A 25,844-nucleotide genomic window follows, 5' to 3' on the forward strand; every position below is an offset into this window, starting at 1 on the left:
TGTCATCCACAGTACAGAGTGGGAAAGTCACCTGCCCAAAGTGCAGGCTATAGTAGACTCCCTTCAAAAAGCAGGATTAACCGCTAACCCCAAAAATTGCGCGATAGGGTTAGAGGAGACAAAATACCTGGGGTATGTCATTGGGCGCAGAGTGATCAAACCCCAAGTAAACAAAATAGAGGTGATAAGAAATTGGCCCGACCTGTCACCACTAAACAAGTAAAGTCGTTCCTAGGAATGATGGGCTATTACATGAGATTTGTTCCCCACTTTGCCACTATAGCCGCGCCCTTGACAGGGCTCTTGAAGGGACGAAAATCAGTGATGGTTCGCTGGGACGAGCGGGCGGAAGAGGCTTTTTCCACTTTGAAGTCAGCCCTGTGCGGGTCACCGGTTTTGGTAACGCCCAACTTCAATGGGGAGTTTGTGGTAGAGACAGATGCCTCCGAAGTATGCCTGGGTGCTGTACTCTCTCAGGAAGTTAACGGGGAGGAGCATCCCGTTGTCTTTGTAAGCCGCAAGCTCACCCCAGCCGAAACCAGGTATAGCATAGTGGACAGAGTGCCTGGCTATCAAGTGGGCACTCAAGTCTCTCCGCTACTATTTGTTGGGGAGAAAGTTCTACCTGGTGACTGACCACTCCCCTCTCAAGTGGATGAGCCAGGCAAAAGAGAGAAATGCCCGAGTCACCAGGTGGTTCCTGTCCTTACAGAACTTTAAGTTCTCAGTGGAACACAGGGCAGGCCGGTTGCAGGGAAACGTGGATGCCCTGTCCCGGGTATACTGTATGGCATATACCCCCTCAGGGTTGAACAAAGGGAGGAGGGGGGTATGTAAGAAAGTACCTGGAATCAATCATCATAGATGGAAGGTATGTGTCACAAGGTTCCTGGCCTCGGTGAAGTAAGAGCCGTTCCTAACTACCAGAGCGAATCCCCACACTGCTTAAACATGGAGAGGCAAAACTGAAAAACTTGGCTGGTCATTAAGAGTTTAATAACCTGACAAAATTATAACTCAAGGACTTATGCAAGATTTACGGTCCAGTTTTTTATTTTAGGGGGTAAATAATAGCACACAGAAGTGCCATAAAAATCAAGTACATAATTGTAAACTTAGGCAGTCTGCTCTTCATTGAATTCCTTAAGTATTACTCACCTAGAGCACTTGTCATATAAGGGCTCTTTCACACCTGCGTTCTTGTCTTCCGGCATAGAGTTCCGTCGTCGGGGCTCTATGCCGGAAGAATCCTGATCAGGATTATCCTAATGCATTCTGAATGGAGAGTAATCCGTTCAGGATGCATCAGGATGTCTTCAGTTCCGGTACGGAACGTTTGTTGGCCGGAGAAAATACCGCAGCATGCTGCGCTTTTTGCTCCGGCCAAAAATCCGGAACACTTGCCGCAAGGCCGGATCCGGAATTAATGCCCATTGGAAGGCATTGATCCGGATCCGGCCTTAAGCTAAACGTCGTTTCGGCGCATTGCCGGAGCCGACATTTAGCTTTTTCAGAGTGGTTACCATGGCTGCCGGGACGCTAAAGTCCTGACAGCCATGGTAAGTGTAGTGGGGAGCGGGGGAGCAGTGTACTTACCGTCCGTGCGGCTCCCCGGGCGCTCCAGAGTGACGTCAGGGCGCCCCAAGCGCATGGATCACGTGATCACATGGATCACGTCATCCATGCGCATGGGGCGCTCTGACGTCATTCTGGAGCGCCCCGGGAGCCGCACGGACTGTAAGTATACCGCTCCCCCGCTCCCCGCTCCTACTATGGCAGCCAGGACTTTAATAGCGTCCTGGGTGCCATAGTAACACTGAAAGCATTTGGAAGACGGTTCCGTCTTCAAATGCTTTCAGTACACTTGCGTTTTTCCGGATCCGGCAGGCACCTCCGGCAACGGAAGTGCATGCCGGATCCCAACAACGCAAGTGTGAAAGAGGCCTTACCTGTTACTCCTGTTTGCTGTAACGGTTAGATTTGCTTATAGGAAGCTTAAAGGGGTTGTCGCAGATTTAAAAAAAATAAAAATACTAAAACAAAAAGGGAATGTGGTATAATTTTTTAAAAAATAACCTGATTTACCAGGAGAGTATAAATGAATGGAGAAGACGTTGGCTAGACTATTTTCGTTACTTAATAGCAGTGAATGGAGAAGCCGCCACATATTATGGAGGGGCCCCATCCTTGAGATAGGAGTAGGTCCTACCCGCATCTATCAGAAAATTATGGCAGAGCCTATTGGAATGCCATAAATGTCCAGAGCCATTACTAATAACCTGTATATTAGACCATAACTTCATTATTTTGTGCAATTTAGACCTTAACCCCTTCTACCCCGAGCCAGTTTTCGCCCTTCTGCCCATGTCATTTTTTGCAAATCTGACATGTCACTTTATCTGGTAATAGCTTTGGGACACTTATTTATCCAAGCCATTCTGAGATTGTTTTCTTGTGACACATTGTACTTCATGATAGTCATAAATTTGAGTCAATATATTTCACCTTTATTTATGAAAAAAATCACATTACATAGTAATAGTGGAAACCCCCCTTAAATGACCCCATTGTAGAAACTACACCTCTTAAGTTATTCAAAACTGATTTTACAAACTTTGTTAACCATTTAAGTGTTCCACAAGAATTAAAGGAAAATGGAGATGACATTTCTAAATTTCACTTTTTTAGCAGATAATCCATTTTTTTATTTAACACATCAAGGGTTAACAGCCAAACAAAACTCAATATTTATTACCTTGATTCAGCAGTTTACTGAAACACCCCACATGTGGTCGTAAACTGATGTAAGGACACACGGTGCAGAAGAAAAGGAACGCCATATGGTTTTTGGAGGGCAGATTTTGCTGGACTGGTTTTTAGATGCCATGTTCTATTTGAAGCCCCCCTGATAAACCCTTATGGTAGAAACTCCCAAAAAGTGACCCCATTTTAGAAACTAGGGGATAAGGTGCCAGTTTTATTGGTACCATTTTTGGGTACATATGATTTTTTGATCATTCATTATTACACTTTATAGGGCAAGGTGACCAATTTTATTTATTTTTTGGCAGTTTTTATAGCGTTCACCTGAGGGGTTAGGTCTTGTGATATTTTTATAGAACAGATCGTTACGGACGTGGCAATACCCAATATGTATACTTTTTCTTATTTATTTAAGTTTTACACAATAGCATTTTTGAAACCAAAAAATGATGTTTTAGTGTCTCCATAGTCTGACAGCCATAGCTTTTTTATTTTTTGACCGATTGTCTTAGGTAGGGATCTAATTTTTTGCAGGATGAGCGACAGTTTTATTGGTACCATTTTGGGGGACATGCGCCTTTTTAATCACTTGGTGTTGCACTTTTTGTGATGTAAGGTGACAAAAATTGCATTTTTTTTTACACAGTTTTTATTTTTATTTTTTTACGGTGTTCACCTGAAGGGTTAGGTCATGTGTTATTATTATAGAGCTGGTTGTTACAGATGCGGAGATACATAATATGTATACTTTTTATTTATTTATTTTACTTTAACACAATAATAGCATATTTGAAAGGAAAAAAAATAATGTTTTAGTGTCTCCATGTTCTGAGAGCTATAGTTTTTTAAATTTTTTGAGCGGTTTTCTTATATAGGGTCAAATTTTTTGAGGGATGAGGCGATTGTTTTATTGGTACCATTTTGTTCGACATACGCCTTTTTGATTACTTGGTGTTGCACTTTTTTTGACGTAAGGTGCCAAAAATGGCTTTTTTTGACAGTTTTTAAAAAAAAAAAAAATTTATGGTGTTTATTGGGTGGATCATGTGAAATATTTATAGAGCCGGTGTTTTTCCTTTTTTTATTATGAAATCTGGGGAAAGGGGTGATTTTTTTCACTTGAAACTTTCTTTTTTTTAAATTAAAAACACTTTTTTTTAAAACTTTATTTCTGTCCCACTCTGGGACTTCAACTTTTGGGGGTCTGATCCCCTCTGCAATGCATTACAATACATCTGTGTTGTAATGCATTGCCTGTTCGTGTATTATATGTGTAATACACTAACAGGTTGCCTAGGAGACCAGCCTGAAGCTGGAAGTCCTGGGCACCCGTAGAAGGCAAGTCCCGATGCCGTGCAAGGCATTTGGCAGCCTCTGCACGGCATCGGGCTGCCTTTCACCTATCGGGTCCCTGCCACAGCAGCGCGGGAACTCGATGGGTTCCCTTACCCGCAGCAAACCCCTTCTATGTCAGTGCTGACCGCGGCATAGAAGGGGTTAATCCGCCGGCATCGCTGTTAAGAGCGATGCCGGCAGACACAGCAGGGACCCGGCTATCAGGGACTGCCGCACCCCTGCAGTGATCAGGCGCGCACTGCTCCGGTGCCCGCCCGATCACCATGACGTACTATTACGTCAAAATGCGGGAAGTCACTGACTTTCATGACGTAATAGTACGTCACATGTTGGGAAGGGGTTAAAATATCTATAATCCGGTGATTTTTCTGCTAATATTTAATTAGATATTGAAGTGCAAAAAAAAAAATATTATAATAATTGTCTCAGGAGCTCCACATGCTGCAAAAAAAGGACTTTACACTCGCCTTACTGATCCCCAAATGCTGCAGTTGTGACAGAGTCAGTAATTATGCTTTGGGCGGAGTTATAGGAGTGACCTGGTATGAGAAAAAAAAACGCGGTGATGTGTGCCACACATATTGTCCCTCTTTGCGATTTTCAAAAGTTGGGAGGTACAGCTGTACAGACATAGTAATAGAGGGAATGCCCCAGTCCCAGCAGTAAGCTGTACAGACATAGTAAGGGCTCTTTCACACTTGCGTTGTTCTTTTCCGGCATAGGAGTTCCGTCGTCGGGGCTCTATGCCGGAAAAATCCTGATCAGGATTATCCCAATGCATTCTGAATGGAGAGAAATCCGTTCAGGATGCATCAGGATGTCTTCAGTTCAGGACCGAAACGTTTTTTGGATGCTGCACTTTTTGCTCCGGCCAAAAATCCTGAACACTTGCCGCAAGGCCGGATCCGGAATTAATGCCCATTGAAAGGCATTAATCCGGATCCGGCCTTAAGCTAAACGTCGTTTTGGCGCATTACCGGATCCGACGTTTAGCTTTTTCTGAATGGTTACCATGGCTGCCGGGACGCTAAAGTCCTGTTTGCCATGGTAAAGTGTAGTGGGGAGCGGGGGAGCAGTATACTTACCGTCCGTGCGGCTCCCGGGGCGCTTCAGAGTGACGTCAGGGCGCCCCACGCGCATGGATAACGTGATCGCATGGATCATGTCATCCATGCGCATGGGGCGCTCTGACGTCATTCTGGAGCGCCCCGGTAGCCACACGGACTGTAAGTATACTGCTCCCCCGCTCCCCACTACTACTATGGCAGCCAGGACTTTAATAGCGTCCTGGCTGCCATAGTAACACTGAACGCATTTTGAAGACGGATCAGTCTTCAAATGCTTTCAGTTCACTTGCAGTGTTACGAATCCGGCAGGCACTTCCGGCAAATGGAGTACACGACGGATCCAGACAACGCAAGTGTGAAAGAGCCCTAATAGAAAGAACGCACCAGTCCCAGCAGTAAGCTGTACAGACACAGCAATAGCAGGAACGCCCCAGTCCCAGCAGTATGCTGTACAGACACAGCAATAGAAGAAACGCCCCAGTCCCAGCAGTAAGCTGTACAAACATAGCAATAGAAGGAACGCCCCAGTCCCAGCAGTAAAGAGATTTACTACCCGTCCCACACATATGTTTCTGCAGGGGGGGTAAGCCATTGACAGAATGAATAAAGAGGGAAATTTATCATTTTCTTTGTTCCTGAAAAGTGGCGTTAAAAACTTGCAAACTATGGGTTTTCTCTTAAAGGCGCAGTTAAAAAGTTGCAAAGAAAAAAAAAAGGGGCGTGACAATGGCAAGGAGGGGGCGTGACCAGTCGCCCCAACAAATCTATGTTCATTTTCGTCAGTTTTCTGACTCAAATGAAGCCAGAAATCCTTAGCAGCTCTGAGCCGTCCGAGATTTCTGTTTAGGTGCACGGACTGCCGGAGGAGAGGGATCTTTTGAGTGGGGGGACACACCCTTTTTGCACAAGAACTCTGATGAATACATTTTTACAAATTGATCTGCTCACATAGCGAGGAGCCTCCTGTCTATCATCACACAACTTATTCCCAGCTGACAGCCTAGAAATCATCTATGAATATAGGACTACCCTTCACCTGGGAAAAAAAGGGGAACGAGTGTAGTCCGACATCTCTATATACAATGTACAGGGGGTCACACATCACTGTATACAGTGTACAGGAGGTCACGGATCTCTATATACAGTGGTGGGGGTCACACATCAGTATATACAGTCTACAGTGGTGGCGGTTACATATCACTGTATGGAGGGTGTCACATATCACCATATACAGAGTGCAGGAAGGAGAGGGCACAGATTTATACAGATGAGACCAGTGACTGCTGCTGATATCACTGACCTCAGCCATACTGACAGCTCACAAGGGGTTAAATCTCCTGAACTGTTGGTCTGGCTGTAATATCATGTGTGTGATAAGAACACAGAGCAGAGGGGCCATATACCAGACAGACACTTGGATTCCTCACAGTTTGTGGTCCACAGCGCTTCCCTGGCTCTGCTACATCCTCACATGTTGACAGGATCCTCTTAGTACAGGAGAGACAGAGGGGCCAGAGCCTGCAGTGAGATCAGCCATCACAGCTTCTCCTCACAGTCTCCCTTCGTCCTGCAAAAGTTTCTTTATTTCAGCTTTTAATAAGTGTCCCTGCCAGCCCTGCACAGCCAGGAGTGCCAGAAGCCACCTCTGATACAAGCAGGGTGCTTTAGGACCCAGACAGCAGCACAGGCTTCAGGCATGGACGAGGTAGCTCCTCCATGGCACCTGCAGGGATGGAGGAGACAGGACGTGGCTGCCAATAGCAGGAAAACCAGGCAGATCTGCTTAAGTTTTATAGTTATAGTTTTAATCAGTGGTAACAGAGGGGCCAACCCCTTTAGCTTTACACGTTATGTCTCCATAAGGTCATACAAGACTGCAGCGCTGATCTGGCCAAGACCCACCAGCTTGTGCAGACTCCTGGTCTTCGGCAATCACATAATCACTGGGATCGGCGTAGAAAACAGCATTGCCGCTTTCTGATCTCTGTACACAGTGTTCTTTCAGCGCTGTGTATACAGCGGTAAGGGAGGCAGGGTCGGTGAAAAAACGTCCCTGCCTTCGCTATGGGGAGTTCTGCTGGGACTGACAACAGTCTCTCCGCTCTGGTAGCATGCAGCTGCAGTCTCTGCACAGACGTTTTAAAACATCTGTGCAGAGATATGTGCCAAATGGCCAGACGACTATAGACAAGAGGTGGTTGGCAAGTGAATGGGGCCGAGCTGTGATACCAAGCACATCTTCTATACAATGTACAGCGCTGTGCTTGGTAAGAAGAGAAATGGCCGCGAGCACCGCTGCATTCTCTAACACCTGATCGTCGGGGTCCTGAGTGTCGGGCCCCTACTGATCAGATGCCGATGATAGGTCATTATAAAAAAGAAAAAAAAAAAAAAAAAACACACTTGAAAAAAAATTATTATATATATTTAATGGAGGCTATAATAATCTATGGGTGTTAGATGCCACTGTATTCTTCTGTCCATATATGGAGAGTTATGAATGGATCTCCCTTCCCCTGTGACAAACAGCAGAACTGTGGTGCACTGAAAACTTCTATAAAATAGCCACCCTTTCTGCCCAAGTAGTCCTCCCGCCCCTCCGTCTCTTCTGCTCCTGGGCTTAGTTTCCCCATCCCAGGAGGTCCCCCTAAAAGTAGATGCCCTCAGGGAATTGCGCACGGCCACTACACTTTGAATGGAGTGTTGCTTCCAGCTCTGTTCAAAGTGGTAGTTACACCACCGGAGGCTGCCGGACCCCCACCAATCCGATATTGATCCTGAGGATAAGTCATCAATACCTGGATCCTGGTTGTTATGAAACATATTCTACATTTTCAAACCAGCACCTGGATCTGAATACTTTTTGTAATTGCATGTAAATGTAATTGAAATATTCAATCAAATATATCCGCCACCTGCTGTTTGTTCTTTTCCTTATTTCTTGTCCACCTCACGGAGCTGGTTGAACATGCTCAGTTTAAATCTTCAACTGCCACCAGCCATATGTTCTCTTAGAAGCTGTGGCAATTACAAGATGGGAGCGGCAGCAGAAGGGACACATCCCCTGAGCTGCCAGGCTCTAATAATCTAGCAGAGCAATTGAAGCAGTGAATGTGGAGATCTCTGGATCCATGTGAGGTACAAGGCTGGTTCTAGCTTTGTTAGAAAGGTAATGTAGTGTACAATATGATGTCTGATTTTCAGATTTCACATCAATCACGGCATAAACCCTTTAAGTGCATTCTATGAAGAAAAAAAAAAAAAAAGTGTGTGTGCGCGTGGGCGGCGGGTAAACCTGTGAACCTATTATGTTAGGCAAACTATAGCTTCAACGTAATTTTTCTTTAGTTGTATAACAAACTTGGAAGCACATTCTTGCCTGTAAAGTTATTTTTAGTTTAACAGGGAGATTACAGGGATACTGCTTGTCATTGAGTGACAGCATACAGTGAACACACATTCACGGTTACCAGTAGGGGGGCACTGATTGTTTTATTCGGAAAAAGGTTGGTCAAAACCAGAACTCTTGTGATCAAAGCCTTCAAGAGAGAGTTGTGCCTATCACCTAGCATAAATTAGGCTAGTGTGATAGCTACATAACTACCCTACTTCATGTGAATTTGATACTATTATTCCATAGTCAACATATTACACTATAAAGTACCCCTTTCTGTTATTTATGCTTTTTTTTTTAAACTGAATAAACATTAAAAACATGAAACTGGTATTGACAGTGAGCAAGCAGGGGTGGACTGGCCACAGACCCTACAAGGAAGTTTCCAGTTGGGCCGATGACCAGGGGGCCTCTCGAGCTATCTTCAAGGCCACCAGCTGGGTACATCTGATTCTCTCAGAATTAATTAATGCTAGAAGCATCAAGTACTTATGGACATGGCTGGCGGCGCCAGGTGCCCTCCTAAATTCAACTTTAGACATAGTATAGGGGTGGCACAAGGGCAGTAGATGTCTTGGCAAAGTGTCTTACATTTAAGGACAGTTAGACACGGCAGGAGACAGGTATGCCATGAGAGATAGTCCAACGCCTTTGCTAAAACTTCACAGACTTTGGTCAGTGTGGAATCCATGCTTAGTGTGCAACTAACTCCCCTATATTAATGACATCTTTCTTTCTAATTCTCTTAACCTGCTGACTCTCGTTGAAACTTGGATTCAGCAATCTGACACTGCTTCTCCTGCTGCTCTGTCTTGAGGTGGCTTACATTTTCCTCATACCCTCCGACATGGTGGTGGAGTCGGCATACTTCTTTAACCAAAATGCACCTTCCAGGTTCACTCTCATTCCGATCGTTTGAGGTGCAAACACTCAGACTCTTCAACTCACTCTCCCTGAGAGTGGCAGATGTTTACCACCCTCCTGGCTCTCCCACCCAGTTCCTGGATCACTTAGCTTCATGGCTTCCACATTTTTTGTCCTCAGAATTACCAATTCACACTTTGGGCAACCTGATCTCCATGCCTGCCTCCCAGCTTCTATCTCTAACCTCATCTGTTGGTCTTTCACAACTTTCTAATTCACAGACGCTTAAAGACAGCAATACACTTGACCAGGTCTTCCTCCGGCTTTGCTTGGTTTCTGACTTCACTAACTCTTCTCCCGCTCTCTGACCACAACCTTCTCTGTTTCACGATCGCAAAATCTCATCCATCTCAGCACGCTCCTACTTGCCACACATCACAGAAATCCTATTTATAATTGGGACATACCCTGGGTAAGGTTTATCAAATAATTTATTTACAGATGCCTATGCAGGCGTTGAACCTATCTTGCCCCAGGTGAATCTTAATACTTCACTTTTATTATTACTTAAGTAAAAAACGTGTACTTGATACCTTTATTTAAATTTTAATTAATGAACCAAAAATGAACAAGAGTTAAAAATACAGTAACCACTCCACTGTATAGTCAAATATTGATCAGTGAATCAAGAGTGAGAGCACATGCACTCTCTCTCACCCCTGTCACTTTACAGGCAGTATGCTGCCTTCATGCCGCTTGCTGTGCCACTATCAACTAGGCTGAGTTGTGGGAGGCAAGGAGCAGTCATCCCACTAAGAACACAGATGTGCACCTGTGCAATATTCATGCTGTCTAATTAGCACCTTGATATGCCACATCTGTGAGGTGGGATGGATTATGTCAGCAAAGGAGAAGTGCTCACTAACACAGATTTAGACAGATTTTTGAACAATATTTGAGAGTAATGGGTCTTTTGTGTATGTAGAAAATGTTTCAGATCTTTGAGTTCAGCTCATGCAAAATGGGAGCAAAACCAAAAGTGTTGCGTTTATATTTTTGTTCAGTGTATATTCAACCCAGACACAGGAGTCTCCAGGATCCTCTCCTTCTCGCCCTACCACCTGCAATAGTGACCCTATTCCCTCGCATGCCTGCTGTCTCAGTGTTGTTTGACACTGATCTTTCATTCGCCCCCTATATTCAGTCGCTTGCCCTATGATACAGCCGCAACTCAAAAACATCTCTAGAATCCATACCTTTCTTACTGTGGAAACAACAAAAACTGTCATTGTCGCCCTGAGCCATTCTCAACTTCATTACTGTGACTCTTTACTAATTGGACTTCCCCTCTCCAATCTATCTTGAATCTGTCTAGCCACTACTCTGATGCCTCCACCATATGCCAGTCATTGCAGTGGTTGCCTATACAATATAGGATTCAATTTTAAATTCTTACTCTCATCCACTATGCTGCACCCCTTATATCTCCATCTACCACTCTACACTCTGCAAATTTAACACCAACATCCACCATAATCCAAAACTCTCATTGCAGTCTCCAAGACATTTTGGATCTCGGGAATGCCCTACCCCAAGCAATGAAGGATGGCAGCAGGCAAGCGTCCTTCACTCACTGCGCCTAATACTAAAATGGACGGCGCAGGCGCGGGATTTGCAGAGGTACGGAGGAGACCGAGGATGTCAATCACCTTTACAAGGGCGTGCCAAACGATGAGAGGACGGAGCCTCTAGGTGCTGCAGCCAACGCCCCACTAGCACCTAGAGGTATATTTGCATATTATAAAAGTCATTATTTAGCGCGAACGGCAGGTAGGGAGATATAAGTCATACAGTTATGTTCTGCTGACCTTAGCACATTGCTAATGTCAGCCACCTATATAATGATTTTTCTGATGGCAGAAACCCTTTAAGATGTCAGGAGCATTGTACAAAACAAGCTCTTTTTACCTTTTGCGTTTCCTCACAGCTTATTTGTACATGAACCCTCTGATTGTAAAGCTCTGCGGAATATGTTGACACTATATAAATAAAGATTATCATCTTCTACTTTGTTAGATGCTTGATAGCGCCAAGCAGGGGCGGACTAGGAACTTACAGTGGCCCTGGAAAAAATACTAAAATTGGCCCCGTTTTGTAGTTGGGTACAAACTGATGAAAGGCAGGGCCAGCAATACCATATTGTGCACATTATACCGCCCCAACAGAGCCAAATACCACAGTCCATCACAAAATACTGCCAGCAGCACAAAATACATGCCCCCTGTGCATCGACCCACCGGGAAATTTCCCTATAAGGTCTATGGCCAATCCGCCCCTGGTGCCAAGCATGGTCTGTATCTGAAAAATCACTATATGGAAGATTTACTGGTCATGTAGGATGTATGCAGCTACTGAAATCCTATTCTGGTTTGCATTCTCATTGATGCTTGGAAAAAGCCAACTTCTTTCCATTATCTGCATTCAGCTTTTCTTATGCAGAAAAAAAACATTGGATGAAGTAACAATCTATAAGGATCCAAAAGTACAAGAGCAAGAGAAGGAAACTTTCAAGCAGCCATAAAAGTCAGCGCAATTCACACTGATTTTATAGAGTCCAGTTTGAAAAGAAGGAAATAATTTTGAAAGGGAGCCTTTGGTATTAGCCATAATTCAGTTTTTCCCAGAAGAAATTGGCAGCTCCGGGTCCATGCATGGCATCTTGTGAAGAATACTGCAGAGGTTCTTCTCCTGATAATGACCGAGCACGGTCATTAACTGTCCCCCCATCTGCTAGATCCGATGCATCTAGCAGAGGACTCTTTAAACAGATGACAGGCATCTCCAGTCTAATACTGTTAAAAGTGCTGGTGACAAGCAGTTTGATACTTTTCATAGAAAACTACATATTCCTGAATCAAATTCCTTACCGTGATAATGAGATACTTCTCGATAAGCTGCTGTCCACACTCTTTACGTTTCTCATCTGGGGACACCTCATATTCAGCCTGCAAATAAATGGAATGTGATGAAGAAATGTTTACCCCACACATGCTTTAATATATCATGGTCACCCAAAAGTCCTACCACAGCATCCAAAAAGTGGACACAGCGCAGCAGCTCAGGTCGAGTCTCACAAAACTGGCGAAAGAGGAGACGTCCTATTGGTTGTCGGTCACAAAGACTGTGATAGTCATGCTCTATTGGACACATAGAAAGAAGCAATCAGGTAAAACATCTGTGCTAGGAACAAAATGAGAACTTACAGGACAGCTTGTACTCTTCCCACACAGTGAATGGATTTAATAAGGTGCAGAATAAGGGCCCTTTTCCATGGGCTATGAGAGTGGGCACTGATCTGGAAGAGAAATGTTCACTCTCGAACAGCGTTCGCGCGTTTGGTAGCATTCATTGGATTTTTCGCCCTATAAGATGCACCTGCCCATAACATGCATCTAGGTTTTAGAGGAGGAAAATAAGAACAATATTTTTCATCAGACCTCACAGACTCCCAAAGATAGAGGGGTTGTCCGGGTTCAGAGCTAAACCCGGACATAACCCCTTCTTCATCCAGGCAGCCCCTCTGAGTGGAGCATCGGAGCATTTCATGCCCTGCACTGAATCACGCAGGGCAAGGGCTTTTTCAGCAGATCAGATCTAGTGATGTACCCGGTCTCTGTATGGGAATGCTAGGTATATATGAAAGAAAAAACCAGAAAGAGGCAGCGCCTCTTGTGTGGAACCTTACAGACAATAATACAGAATTGCACTGATTATGCTTACCATGTGGTGTTGTGAAAAGTCACAACACCTATGTTTCGCCTTGCTGGAAATAATCCCGTCCAGTCTGCGGGGGATGGATCTGCATCTGCTGCCTTGGTCTATGCCCTTTTTCCGTCGCTCACGGTCAAAGAGATAAAGCAGGTTTAGTTGAAAGAAGAAGATCGGACCAAATTTAAACGGCGCTGATGCAGAAGAATGACTCCGTGTTGAGATGTTACCATATAGGTAATCTTTTATTCAAAAGTCTACGCGTTTCAGGGGCAGACTGCCCCCTTCATCAGGACAATAAAACTTATTAGGATAAAACATGTGTTCTGGTGTGCTTTACTATATAAACTCTGTTTGGGCGCGATGTGCAGTGACATAGGGGGCGTGAGGGGGGCGGGTTTTGTGGGCGTGGAGGAGTCCGGTGTTGCTAAGCTACTGTGACCTCCCTTACGGCCGGTATTGGTGTTCTCAAGGCAGTGGATAGGGGAGATTAGCATAAAGGGCGGGGATAGGGCGGGTTGCAGAGCGGGGGGAGGATGTCTGTGATGTCGGGGCACTGAACATTAGACGCTGATTGCAGGCAGAGATGTTTGTGAGCGAAATCTGCTGATAAGCGGGAGGTGCCGACCAGAGGCATTATGTGCCGATCTGAGGCATTTATGGTCCCTCTTCCGATCCGCTGTTCGATAGTATAGTGGCTACCGGACAGACGGATTGGAAGGCGGGACATGGGAGGAGTTCTGGCTAGTGGCAAGGGAGGAGCCAGGTTGCCTGGTGTGTGGTACGCTAGCTCTCGTTGCTATGTCCTTATGTTACGTATAAGGGGCGTAGAGGCTGGGAGTGACGTACAGGGGGCGGTGTTCATAGCCCCGATCACAGGACAGTGTCATTCTATTGTGTTTATAGCGTTAGTGACCGGTATGCTTGGCTGCGGGGGTAAGGTATGCAGGCAATGTGGAGGATAGAAATGAAGAGAGGTATTTGGACGCTTCTAAAATATAGTAAAATATAGTAAAAGATAGAGGGTAAAAAATGCAAATATAAGATAAAGGGAAATTTGAAAAGACATAAAAGGTTTCCCCTATATACTTGTATACACATAAATATGTATACACGTGTATACACAGGGAATAAAATGAGATACATGAATTAAATGAGTTAAATAAATAAATAAATAAATAAATGTATGTATACGGCGGTATGTTAAATAAATTATATATATATATATATATATATATATATATATATATATATATATATATATATATATATATATATATATATATATATATATATATATATATATATATATATATATATAGTGGCGGTATATGTATGTGCATGTCCTTCCAGGTGATGGCGGTATAGACGTGCATAGGGGTGTAGGGCGGTCGTCATGAGCATGTGTACCCATGGACACACATATGCAGTGGGTAGTCTCCAGTCGCACACGTTCGGGCTATTGATCTTACTTTAGTCACACATATTGGAGTATTAAAATATAGTTTCCTTATTAGAGTATGGTTTCGCTCATTTCGTTTAATCCATATGGCCTCAGAGTATCTAATTGGTAGATCCAATAGACCTCTCTTCTTTGGAGGATACTGAATCTATTATATGGGTTGGGTGGTATATGGTCTATAGGAGTGATTGTTAATTTATGTCTATTTTTTTCTCGTGTGGTGGCGCAGTGTCGAGAGATGCTGTGTTTGATGCATAGTTTTTGGATGTTATGCCTATGCTGGTTGACTCTGCAGTGCAGTTCCTGTGTTGTGCGGCCTATATACTGGAGGCTGCATTCACATTCGATTAAATATATGACGTAACTACTTTTGCAAGTTAGATGGTATTTTATTGGGAAGCTAGTGCCGTTTATTGTGGAACTAAAGGAGGTCTTATTGTGTGTGATCATGTCGCAACACAAGCATCGTTTCGTGGCGCATTTGTAGCTGCCTACGCGTTCCTTTCTAGTTATATTTTTGATTTTTGTATGCTTTTTCTGTTTGCTTGGGGCTAGGACGCTTTTTATTGTAGGTGCTCTTCTGTAGGTGATCGTAGGTATATTGGGGAGATATTTTTCAAGGTAAGGATCCTGCCTCAAGACGTGCCAATGTTTGGACAGTATTGCGCGAATCGTTTTATTAGATGTATTATATTGCATAATTAGGTTTAAATGTTTTAGATTTTCTTCCTTTTGGTCTTTGGCTACACTCAGTAGGCATTCTTTCTGCGTATTTTTTAGGCTCCTTTTGTATGCGTCTTTTAATAGTTGGCTTGGGTAGCCTTTATCGGTGAATCTTTTTTGTATAATCTTTGCTTGTTCCTTGAACGTCTCGTTTTCTGTGCAATTACGTCTAATGCGCTTATACTGACTATATGGTATGTTTTGCAGCCATTTTTTGTGGTGAAAGCTCTTATAGTGTATATAACTGTTAGTATCGACCTGTTTAAAAAATGTCTTTGTTGTGACAATGTTATTAGTAATATTGATGGTAATGTCTAGGAAATCTATTTGTTGTTTCTGGAAGTTTGGAGTGAAGGTGATACCCCAGTTCGTATTATTCAGTTTTTCGTGAAATTTTAGGGCTGAGTGTTCATCCCCGTCCCAGATAATAAAAATATCATCGATGTATCTCTTATAGTAAATGATCTGCTCGTTGGTGACGTGTTCATTCTCAAAGTGGCCCATAAATATGTTAGCGAAAGCTGGCGCTACTTTCGTACCCATAGCGGTACCGCGGCATTGATGATATGTGATGCCGTTGTATATAAAGAAGTTGTTCTCTAAGATGAACCGTAAGCACTCCAATAGAAAGTTGACCTGTGGTGATTTTAGGGTGGTGTCGTTGCGTAGTGTGGCTTCTATGCACTTGATCCCTAGATTGTGTTCGATGTTTGAGTATAATGCTGTAACGTCCATGGTGAATAGTGCATAAGTGCTCCTCCATGTTATGTTTCCAATTTCTTCCATTAGCTGTCTTGAGTCATGTAGGTAACTTGGTAGATTCTGGACATATGGTTGAAGAAAGAGATCAAGGTAATGGGATAGATTACTTGTTGCTGAGTTTGTGTTTGACACGATGGGCCTCCCTGGGGGTTTTTCTGTATTCTTGTGTATTTTTGGTAAATGATAGAAGTACGGGTTAAGAACCTTGGAAGCCTTGTTAAAAGGGCCCATAAAACTCAATACATAAACAAAAAAGAAAAAAACTTCCTTATACCTAAAGCACCGTCAAACCCGCACTTCTATCATTTACCAAAAATACACAAGAATACAGAAAAACCCCCAGGGAGGCCCATCGTGTCAAACACAAACTCAGCAACAAGTAATCTATCCCATTACCTTGATCTCTTTCTTCAACCATATGTCCAGAATCTACCAAGTTACCTACATGACTCAAGACAGCTAATGGAAGAAATTGGAAACATAACATGGAGGAGCACTTATGCACTATTCACCATGGACGTTACAGCATTATACTCAAACATCGAACACAATCTAGGGATCAAGTGCATAGAAGCCACACTACGCAACGACACCACCCTAAAATCACCACAGGTCAACTTTCTATTGGAGTGCTTACGGTTCATCTTAGAGAACAACTTCTTTATATACAACGGCATCACATATCATCAATGCCGCGGTACCGCTATGGGTACGAAAGTAGCGCCAGCTTTCGCTAACATATTTATGGGCCACTTTGAGAATGAACACGTCACCAACGAGCAGATCATTTACTATAAGAGATACATCGATGATATTTTTATTATCTGGGACGGGGATGAACACTCAGCCCTAAAATTTCACGAAAAACTGAATAATACGAACTGGGGTATCACCTTCACTCCAAACTTCCAGAAACAACAAATAGATTTCCTAGACATTACCATCAATATTACTAATAACATTGTCACAACAAAGATATTTTTTAAACAGGTCGATACTAACAGTTATATACACTATAAGAGCTTTCACCACAAAAAATGGCTGCAAAACATACCATATAGTCAGTATAAGCGCATTAGACGTAATTGCACAGAAAACGAGACGTTCAAGGAACAAGCAAAGATTATACAAAAAAGATTCACCGATAAAGGCTACCCAAGCCAACTATTAAAAGACGCATACAAAAGGAGCCTAAAAAATACGCAGAAAGAATGCCTACTGAGTGTAGCCAAAGACCAAAAGGAAGAAAATCTAAAACATTTAAACCTAATTATGCAATATAATACATCTAATAAAACGATTCGCGCAATACTGTCCAAACATTGGCACGTCTTGAGGCAGGATCCTTACCTTGAAAAATATCTCCCCAATATACCTACGATCACCTACAGAAGAGCACCTACAATAAAAAGCGTCCTAGCCCCAAGCAAACAGAAAAAGCATACAAAAATCAAAAATATAACTAGAAAGGAACGCGTAGGCAGCTACAAATGCGCCACGAAACGATGCTTGTGTTGCGACATGATCACACACAATAAGACCTCCTTTAGTTCCACAATAAACGGCACTAGCTTCCCAATAAAATACCATCTAACTTGCAAAAGTAGTTACGTCATATATTTAATCGAATGTGAATGCAGCCTCCAGTATATAGGCCGCACAACACAGGAACTGCACTGCAGAGTCAACCAGCATAGGCATAACATCCAAAAACTATGCATCAAACACAGCATCTCTCGACACTGCGCCACCACACGAGAAAAAAATAGACATAAATTAACAATCACTCCTATAGACCATATACCACCCAACCCATATAATAGATTCAGTATCCTCCAAAGAAGAGAGGTCTATTGGATCTACCAATTAGATACTCTGAGGCCATATGGAATCAACGAAATGAGCGAAACCATACTCTAATAAGGAAACTATATTTTAATACTCCAATATGTGTGACTAAAGTAAGATCAATAGCCCGAACGTGTGCGACTGGAGACTACCCACTGCATATGTGTGTCCATGGGTACACATGCTCATGACGACCGCCCTACACCCCTATGCACGTCTATACCGCCATCACCTGGAAGGACATGCACATACATATACCGCCACCATATATATATATATTTATTTAACATACCGCCGTATACATACATTTATTTATTTATTTAACTCATTTAATTCATGTATCTCATTTTATTCCCTGTGTATACACGTGTATACATATTTATGTGTATACAAGTATATAGGGGAAACCTTTTATGTCTTTTCAAATTTCCCTTTATCTTATATTTGCATTTTTTACCCTCTATCTTTTACTATATTTTACTATATTTTAGAAGCGTCCAAATACCTCTCTTCATTTCTATCCTCCACATTGCCTGCATACCTTACCCCCGCAGCCAAGCATACCGGTCACTAACGCTATAAACACAATAGAATGACACTGTCATGTGATCGGGGCTATGAACACCGCCCCCTGTACGTCACTCCCAGCCTCTACGCCCCTTATACGTAACATAAGGACATAGCAACGAGAGCTAGCGTACCACACACCAGGCAACCTGGCTCCTCCCTTGCCACTAGCCAGAACTCCTCCCATGTCCCGCCTTCCAATCCGTCTGTCCGGTAGCCACTATACTATCGAACAGCGGATCGGAAGAGGGACCATAAATGCCTCAGATCGGCACATAATGCCTCTGGTCGGCACCTCCCGCTTATCAGCAGATTTCGCTCACAAACATCTCTGCCTGCAATCAGCGTCTAATGTTCAGTGCCCTGACATCACAGACATCCTCCCCCCGCTCTGCAACCCGCCCTATCCCCGCCCTTTATGCTAATCTCCCCTATCCACTGCCTTGAGAACACCAATACCGGCCGTAAGGGAGGTCACAGTAGCTTAGCAACACCGGACTCCTCCACGCCCACAAAACCCGCCCCCCTCACGCCCCCTATGTCACTGCACATCGCGCCCAAACAGAGTTTATATAGTAAAGCACACCAGAACACATGTTTTATCGTCCTGATGAAGGGGGCAGTCCGCCCCTGAAACGCGTAGACTTTTGAATAAAAGATTACCTATATGGTAACATCTCAACACGGAGTCATTCTTCTGCATCAGCGCCGTTTAAATTTGGTCCGATCTTCTTCTTTCAACTAAACCTATGGGAATGCTAGGTGGAGACTTCCACCTAGCAGTGAGCCCGGTGACATCACCGGTACTAATAGGCAGGCTGTAAAACAGCCTAGGGCAGTGCTAAATCACGCCCATTAGTGTCGGGGACGTCACCGGGAACACTGCTAGGCGGATGTAAACAAAACAGCCCTTGCCCTGCGTGATGCACGGCAAGGGAGTTCATCGGAGCATGAAATGTTCCGATGCTCCACTCAGAAAGGCTGGAGGGGTGAAGAAGGGGTTATGTCCGGGTTCAGCTCTGAACCCGAACAACCCCTTTAATAAGTCCCCCAAATAGACCTCAGATCAGACCTTAATAAGTCCCTCAATCAGACCTCAGATCAGACTTTCATGTGAATGACCCGCAGTCAGACCTCCACGTTAGAGCCGCTTCACACATACAGCGCTCTTCTTCCTGTCGCCGGCTGTGCTGTGACCCGACACGCACTGCGTGAGGTCATAGTGCGCCGATGTCCTTACGCTGTGTGCAGTCACAGCACAGCAAGCGTCTGAGGACCAGGAAACAGTGAGTACAGAATCCAGGGAGCGCTGCATTCACTGAAAAAGGGCGTCTTATAGGGCGCAAAATATGGTACATGAAGCAATGATCAGTAATATATGGGCATGAATGATCGTTACTACGATTGTCCATCCTTAAAACGTTTGCCTGTTAGATGGCAGCTGTGCTGCTGATGATTGAGTATTTTATGTGCCATATAAAGGATGTGATCACCTCACATATTAGTATTTGCTTATCTATAAGCTTACTGGCAGCACCTTTACATCATAGGGCAATTACTGGGACCAAACCTTCGCACCAACTTTCATCTATAATAATTGTTTGGCCTCTTAAGAGGCAGCTAAAATATAGTGCCAGTAAGCCAAATGCACAAAGTGTGAGCAGAACAAAATGGGCACCTAGAGGGACATTTATCATCCCCCTACTCCAGTTTTCTGCTATCAAAAGTTCTAAATTATGCCACACATCTCGCTTGTGCAAAAATGTGCAACTTTGAGGGCTTTGCACCCACTCATCACTTTTCCAAAAATTGGCAGTGCAGGGAACAACCTGTGTACATCCTGTATAGTCTGATCTTGCATTTGTACTGCCTTTCATTTGCTTTCTATGTCTTACTAATTTACATTTGGTAGGTCTGCAAAAATGAAGGAACCTATGGATTGCAATATTACCACAGCATCAGATTACAGAATATTAGTTTATTTGTAGTTTGTTACCATAAAGACGATTTGGATCTGTAGACACGGCACCTGTATGTTCCTGCCCAAATACATGTACAAGGTCGTACTTTACAGTTTGGATAGGAGTGTGCTGTACTCCGGGGCAGAGTGCTTCCCCCACCTCCCCTGTCCCTCGGAGAAGTGACTGACATGGTGTTGTGTACACACTGATGTACATCACTAGTGACAGTGGCTGGGACGGGCAGAAGGAGCACTCTATTCAAAGATGCAATAGACTATGGGTTCTCTGATTGCTTGGATTAGCTAAATGGTAAAATATTCTTTGAGAGACATTTATCGACCCCTGTACGCCACAATACTGGTGCAAAAATAGTCAAAGTTTGGCGCACGCCTTGTTTGTGAAAAATGTTACAACTTTTTGGGGGTTTGTTCTGCCCCTCACCACTTTTCTAAAAAGTGAGCAGAGCAGGGAGTGGGTGGTGCAAGTGGGGGCTTAGCCGGCCTGGCACATTTACTATAATCTATGCCAGTAAGGTGATACCTGAGAGCTACACCAGCTCCATTGCTGGCAAGGGATAGGTTAAGAATATATTGCAAAATTCCGGTTTTAAAGGGGTTGTTCAGCCTTTTTTAAGTGATGGTCTCTCCTCAGGATAGGCCATCACTAGCTGATCAGCTGGGTCAGAAACCCCACACCCCAGCCAATTAGTTGTCATGTATAGCTCTGTTGCCAGAAGTTGGCGCCCAAGATAGACCAGTCAACATTGTTTTGTACAGTGCTTGTCACTGCGGCGCTGCTTACACGACTTTAATCGGAGTAGTGTTGTAGTGACAAGCGCTGCCATTAGGTGACATTCACATGACCGCAAGTGTTTTTTTGTGGGCTTCTATGTACTTCCGCATCCATGCGGCCACACCGCAAAACATAGCACTGGATCCATACTTTGCCGCAACATGAGAACCACAGACCCAATGAAGTCAATTGGTCAGTGGGTTGCAGGGGGCCGGTATCCGTGTTTTGCGGCATATAAAACACGTATGGTCATGTGAATGCACCTTTACAATGTTGATGGTGCTGTGTAGCTCTAGTGCTGACTACACTGAACAGCTACCTTTGGGTGTGCGGGGTGTCAGACCCCCGCTGATCAGCAGTGATGGCTGAACAACCAGTTTAATAAAGGTCTCTCTGGTTGCCATTTTGGGAAGCAGGGAGCAAACTGCAGCTGTTATATAATGCCTCTACATAAGGCAGCATATTTAGGCTACAACTGCACTATAAGGCCATTTTCACACAAGCGAGTTTTCCATCCAAACTGAATCCTGACCCATTCATTTCAATGGGTCTGTGTATGTACATGAGTGTGGTTTTTCACACATCATCTTTGCATTCAAAAAATAAAATAAAATTCTCAGCATGTTCTATATTGTGCATTTGAATGGGGCTTGTGTGAAAAAACGGAAGGCATCAGGATGCAATGCGTTTTTCACTGATGGTGCTAGGAGATGTAGATAGTTATTCTACAGTTTTTATTTGCAGGTGTGAATATTCGCATCCGCGTGGAAAAAACTGAAAAACTGAATACAATCGCAGACAAACCTGATTGAACTTGCATACAAAACCATCAGTTTTTCCCTGAACAGACCGTGACACAATCCATATCGCTTGTGTGAAATAAGCCCATTTTAGGGTGGGTTCACATCATGTGGGTTCATATTATGCCTCCGTTTGACGTATACGTTAGAAAAAAAAAAAAAAAGGATACAAAAATGCAGCACACCACGTTCTTGTATCCTGCAGAGTCCGGTAAAAAAAAAAAAAACTTATACTTTTTTTTTTTTTACAATGGAACTCTATGGTGACGGATGCCACTGTATGGCATCACTCTGAGGCATCCGTTTAGGCTACATTTACACGTCCGTAGTGTGTTTTGCGGATCCACAAAACACGGACACCAGCAATGTGCGTTCCGCATTTTGGGGACCGCACATCGCCGTCACCAATAGAATATGCCTATACTTGTCCGCAATTGCGGACAAGAATAGGACATGTTGTTTTTTTTCCGGGAACGGAATTGCGGACCCGGAAGTGCGGGTCCGCAATTCCACATCCGGGCAGCACATTCATAGAAATGAATGGGTCCGCAATTCCGTTCCGCAAAATGCGGAACAGAATTGCGGATGTGTGAATGGGGCCTTAGATGTACTGGAGCAATAAAAATTAAAGATAATACGATAGGATCGTATCCTGGTACTACTAGCTGATATCCCGCGGCAGAACATTTTCACTCTCACAGTTACTTGTGAAACACGTAATATGGCCCATTAACACACTTGTACAGGAAGTGGTTAGAACACCATAGAAGAGGAAGCGAAGAAATATTAGTCAACACTAACAGCGTTGGAGGCAGATGAGGAATCGCAGGCAGAGGGTGGGGGATTACATCTTGGTTATGTTAGGAAATACAACTTTGGGGTGACCTGGTGAACTCACCAAGTATACGCCTCAACTCCTCGCACTCACTGATATGAGGGAACTGCAACATTTGCCGCCATTTTTTGCTTTTTCCTTTCCGGTTCCCCCCTCCACCTGAAGATAAATGGGAGACATATCAGATATCTTTCTGCAGAGCAGACGCTCAGAGCAGATGATCACGTGTGTAGGCAAATCCGTGGTCGCCTTTGAATAATAGGCCTTGCACGCTTTTCAGGAAAAACATTGTTAAAATGCAAATAAATGGAAATGACTTTACAGTTTACAAATCTCTTACCTTTCATTTCTGACACATCGTCAGCATCCTGATTTACATAGGCTATGCCCACATTTACATGACCGTGTGCGATTTTCTGCCCCCAAAAAAACTGATCCGTTTTTTCTCACTCCTGTACATTGAATGGTCTATTCTGATCTGTAAAAACAGACCAAAACAGGACACGCAACGAGATGCTCGGATCAGTATATAAAACATGGATGTGAGAACAGCCCCATTGACTTGACTGTCATGTGAAGAAGCCGCCATTTCTGAGAGATCAGCCACCTACGGCACCCCAACTGTTCTGAAACTACAACTCCCCAAATCCCCCATTCACGTCTGTGGGAGTTACAAGAAGAGCCAGAAGAGTGTGCATGCTGGGAGTTGTAGTTTCACAGCAGCTGTGGTGATGAAGGTTGCTGACCGGCACCAAACTGACTAAAAGACAAAACTGGAACAAATGTGAGCTAAATATATCAACCTAAACCGTGAAGTCCACACCCCTCTCCTCAGCACTTTCAAATTTGGTACGTGCCATGAATGGTTACTTTTTATTTCACAGCTTACACCAAACGTGGGCCTAGGGGTGAAGAACTGTGCATTTAAAGGGGCATTACACTTCAGAACCTCTTCTGACATGTCCGATTAACCCTTCTCTAGCCATGCTAGGCTTCTTAGCTCATTACTAACAGCTCAGAGGTCCCTGCCTGGACCAGATGATGGGACTGTACACTTCAGAACCTCTTCTGACATGTCCGGTTAACCCTTCTCTAGCCATGCTAGGCTTCTTAGCTCATTACTAACAGGTCAGAGGTCCCTGCCTGGACCAGATGATGGGAGGTTACTAATATCAGTGATGTTAAGAGCCACAACAATCCCTATGTTTTTTCTAATTCTTCTTAATCATATTACCCCCATGTCTGGAATGGCAGCTTCAAGGCAAGTCCCTTTCATTTTTCTTAAAGACCCTCCAAATGACATTATGTATCACATGATAACTACTACTCCTTGTGGTACACATGCCCCTACTACAGTACACACTGTCTACCCAGCTATGCACAGGCTCGTACACATCTACAGTCACAGCCAGCCTACAACTGCCGTGCACTGCACACATGAAGACATATGTAACTTTTGCCCCCAGCTAGTGCCCGTCTCCGCCACCCCAGTGCATGCATATATACGCACCTTCCCTGGCTTTCAGCAGCACAGTGTTGGCTACTATATTTTCGAGCTCCATAGGTTGGCCTGGCCAGGGGCTCCGAGCCTCGGGCGGCCACTCACTCTCTGCCAGACTCCCACCACCCTGCTGCTAATCACAGACCACACCCACCCCAACCAATCAGCGAGCAGCCGCACCCCCGGACACACCGCTGATTGGCTGAACTTTACAATCAGCATTAACAGGATTCCCGTTCACACGGCTCTGATCGCTTCTAGTAGCTGTCATGGAGCTCTTAACGGTGATTGGTAGAACAGCCCTGACTGGGCGGAGTCTTCAGTCAGGTCTTTAAAGTGATTGGTCACTGGGATTGTCACTAGATGCCGCCCTTATTTGTGAACCCCTCGGGGATGTTCGTGCTCTATATAAATCTGTCATGACGTCACGAGGGAGTGAAGGGGGCTCTATGTTGAAATTGGCGAATAGTTGGCTGCCTTCATCTTTCCTCTCATACGTGCAGTATGTAGTTAGTATGGCTTAGGCTGGCACAGAGCTCTGCCCAGTACTTTCCTAATTAGTTACCAGACAGAGTGCATTACATTACTGAGGGAGGAAATGTACTGTAATAAATATTACATGTGGAGGAATATGTGCAGCACATTAGTAACATTCCAGTCTACCTGCAGTCACAAGCCCTGCCTCTAAATAATACATTGTACATTAGCGCTGTTCAGATATTCACCTTAATGGAAGGAATGAGAAGTTTTCTTCACACAACCTGAAATCATCAATTCCTTTGATTCTTCCTGGAAATCCATGTCCCTGGTATACTCAGCTGGAAAGTCATGGGTGCTGGTGCATGATCACAGGCAGATGCTGACAGAAAGAGACCGGACACAATGGGTGTACCTGGTACCCCCAGCATGCAGTGTTCAAAATGGTACATATGCCATGGATATGTTAACTCCTGGGTCTCTGCCAAGCCAACATTCTGTTGACAGGCATCAAGTGACTGCTGCAGCCAATCTCTGGACTCAGTGGTGACCCGTCAAACGCAGAGGCAACCATGAAGCTATGCAGCTGGAATCCAGCGGATGGGACGGGGTAAGTATGAACCCCACCGCAGGTCCAGCCACTTTGAAGGGGTCTGAAAAAAATAAAAAAAATAAAATTGTGTTGGATTAAACCTTTAAAGGGAGTCTGTCACCAAAATATGACGTTATACACCGCTTACATGGCTCTCTAGCACACCTATCCATGATTCAAATGGTACCTTTGTCATTTTCTTCTGACTTTCACCAGCAGGAAATACGCAGTTTAACCCATATGCAAATGAGGGCTTGCAAGTGCCCAGGAGTGGCGTTTGGTGTGTAGGTGCCCAGGCTGCTCTACATGCAC

At 44.1% G+C, this 25,844-nt stretch overlaps 1 protein-coding gene across 1 annotated transcript in view; it reads right to left on the bottom strand.

Annotated features, from left to right (window-relative positions):
* The window catches only part of GRK6 (G protein-coupled receptor kinase 6), an 85,012-nt gene extending 60,418 nt beyond the window's left edge, over positions 1 to 24,594 (bottom strand). Inside the window, exons 1-4 of the mRNA XM_040405523.1 lie at positions 24,473 to 24,594; positions 23,026 to 23,121; positions 12,529 to 12,641; positions 12,372 to 12,449 (exon numbers count right to left, since the gene is read on the bottom strand). Coding sequence (XP_040261457.1) covers positions 12,372 to 12,449; positions 12,529 to 12,641; positions 23,026 to 23,121; positions 24,473 to 24,524 — 339 coding nt within the window. The 5' untranslated portion in view covers positions 24,525 to 24,594. The remainder of the gene's footprint in view (positions 1 to 12,371; positions 12,450 to 12,528; positions 12,642 to 23,025; positions 23,122 to 24,472) is intronic.
* Positions 24,595 to 25,844: the final 1,250 nt, after the last annotated feature.

Source organism: Bufo bufo, chromosome 1, assembly GCF_905171765.1.
Source record: "Bufo bufo chromosome 1, aBufBuf1.1, whole genome shotgun sequence".
NCBI classification, from domain to species: Eukaryota; Metazoa; Chordata; class Amphibia; order Anura; family Bufonidae; genus Bufo; species Bufo bufo.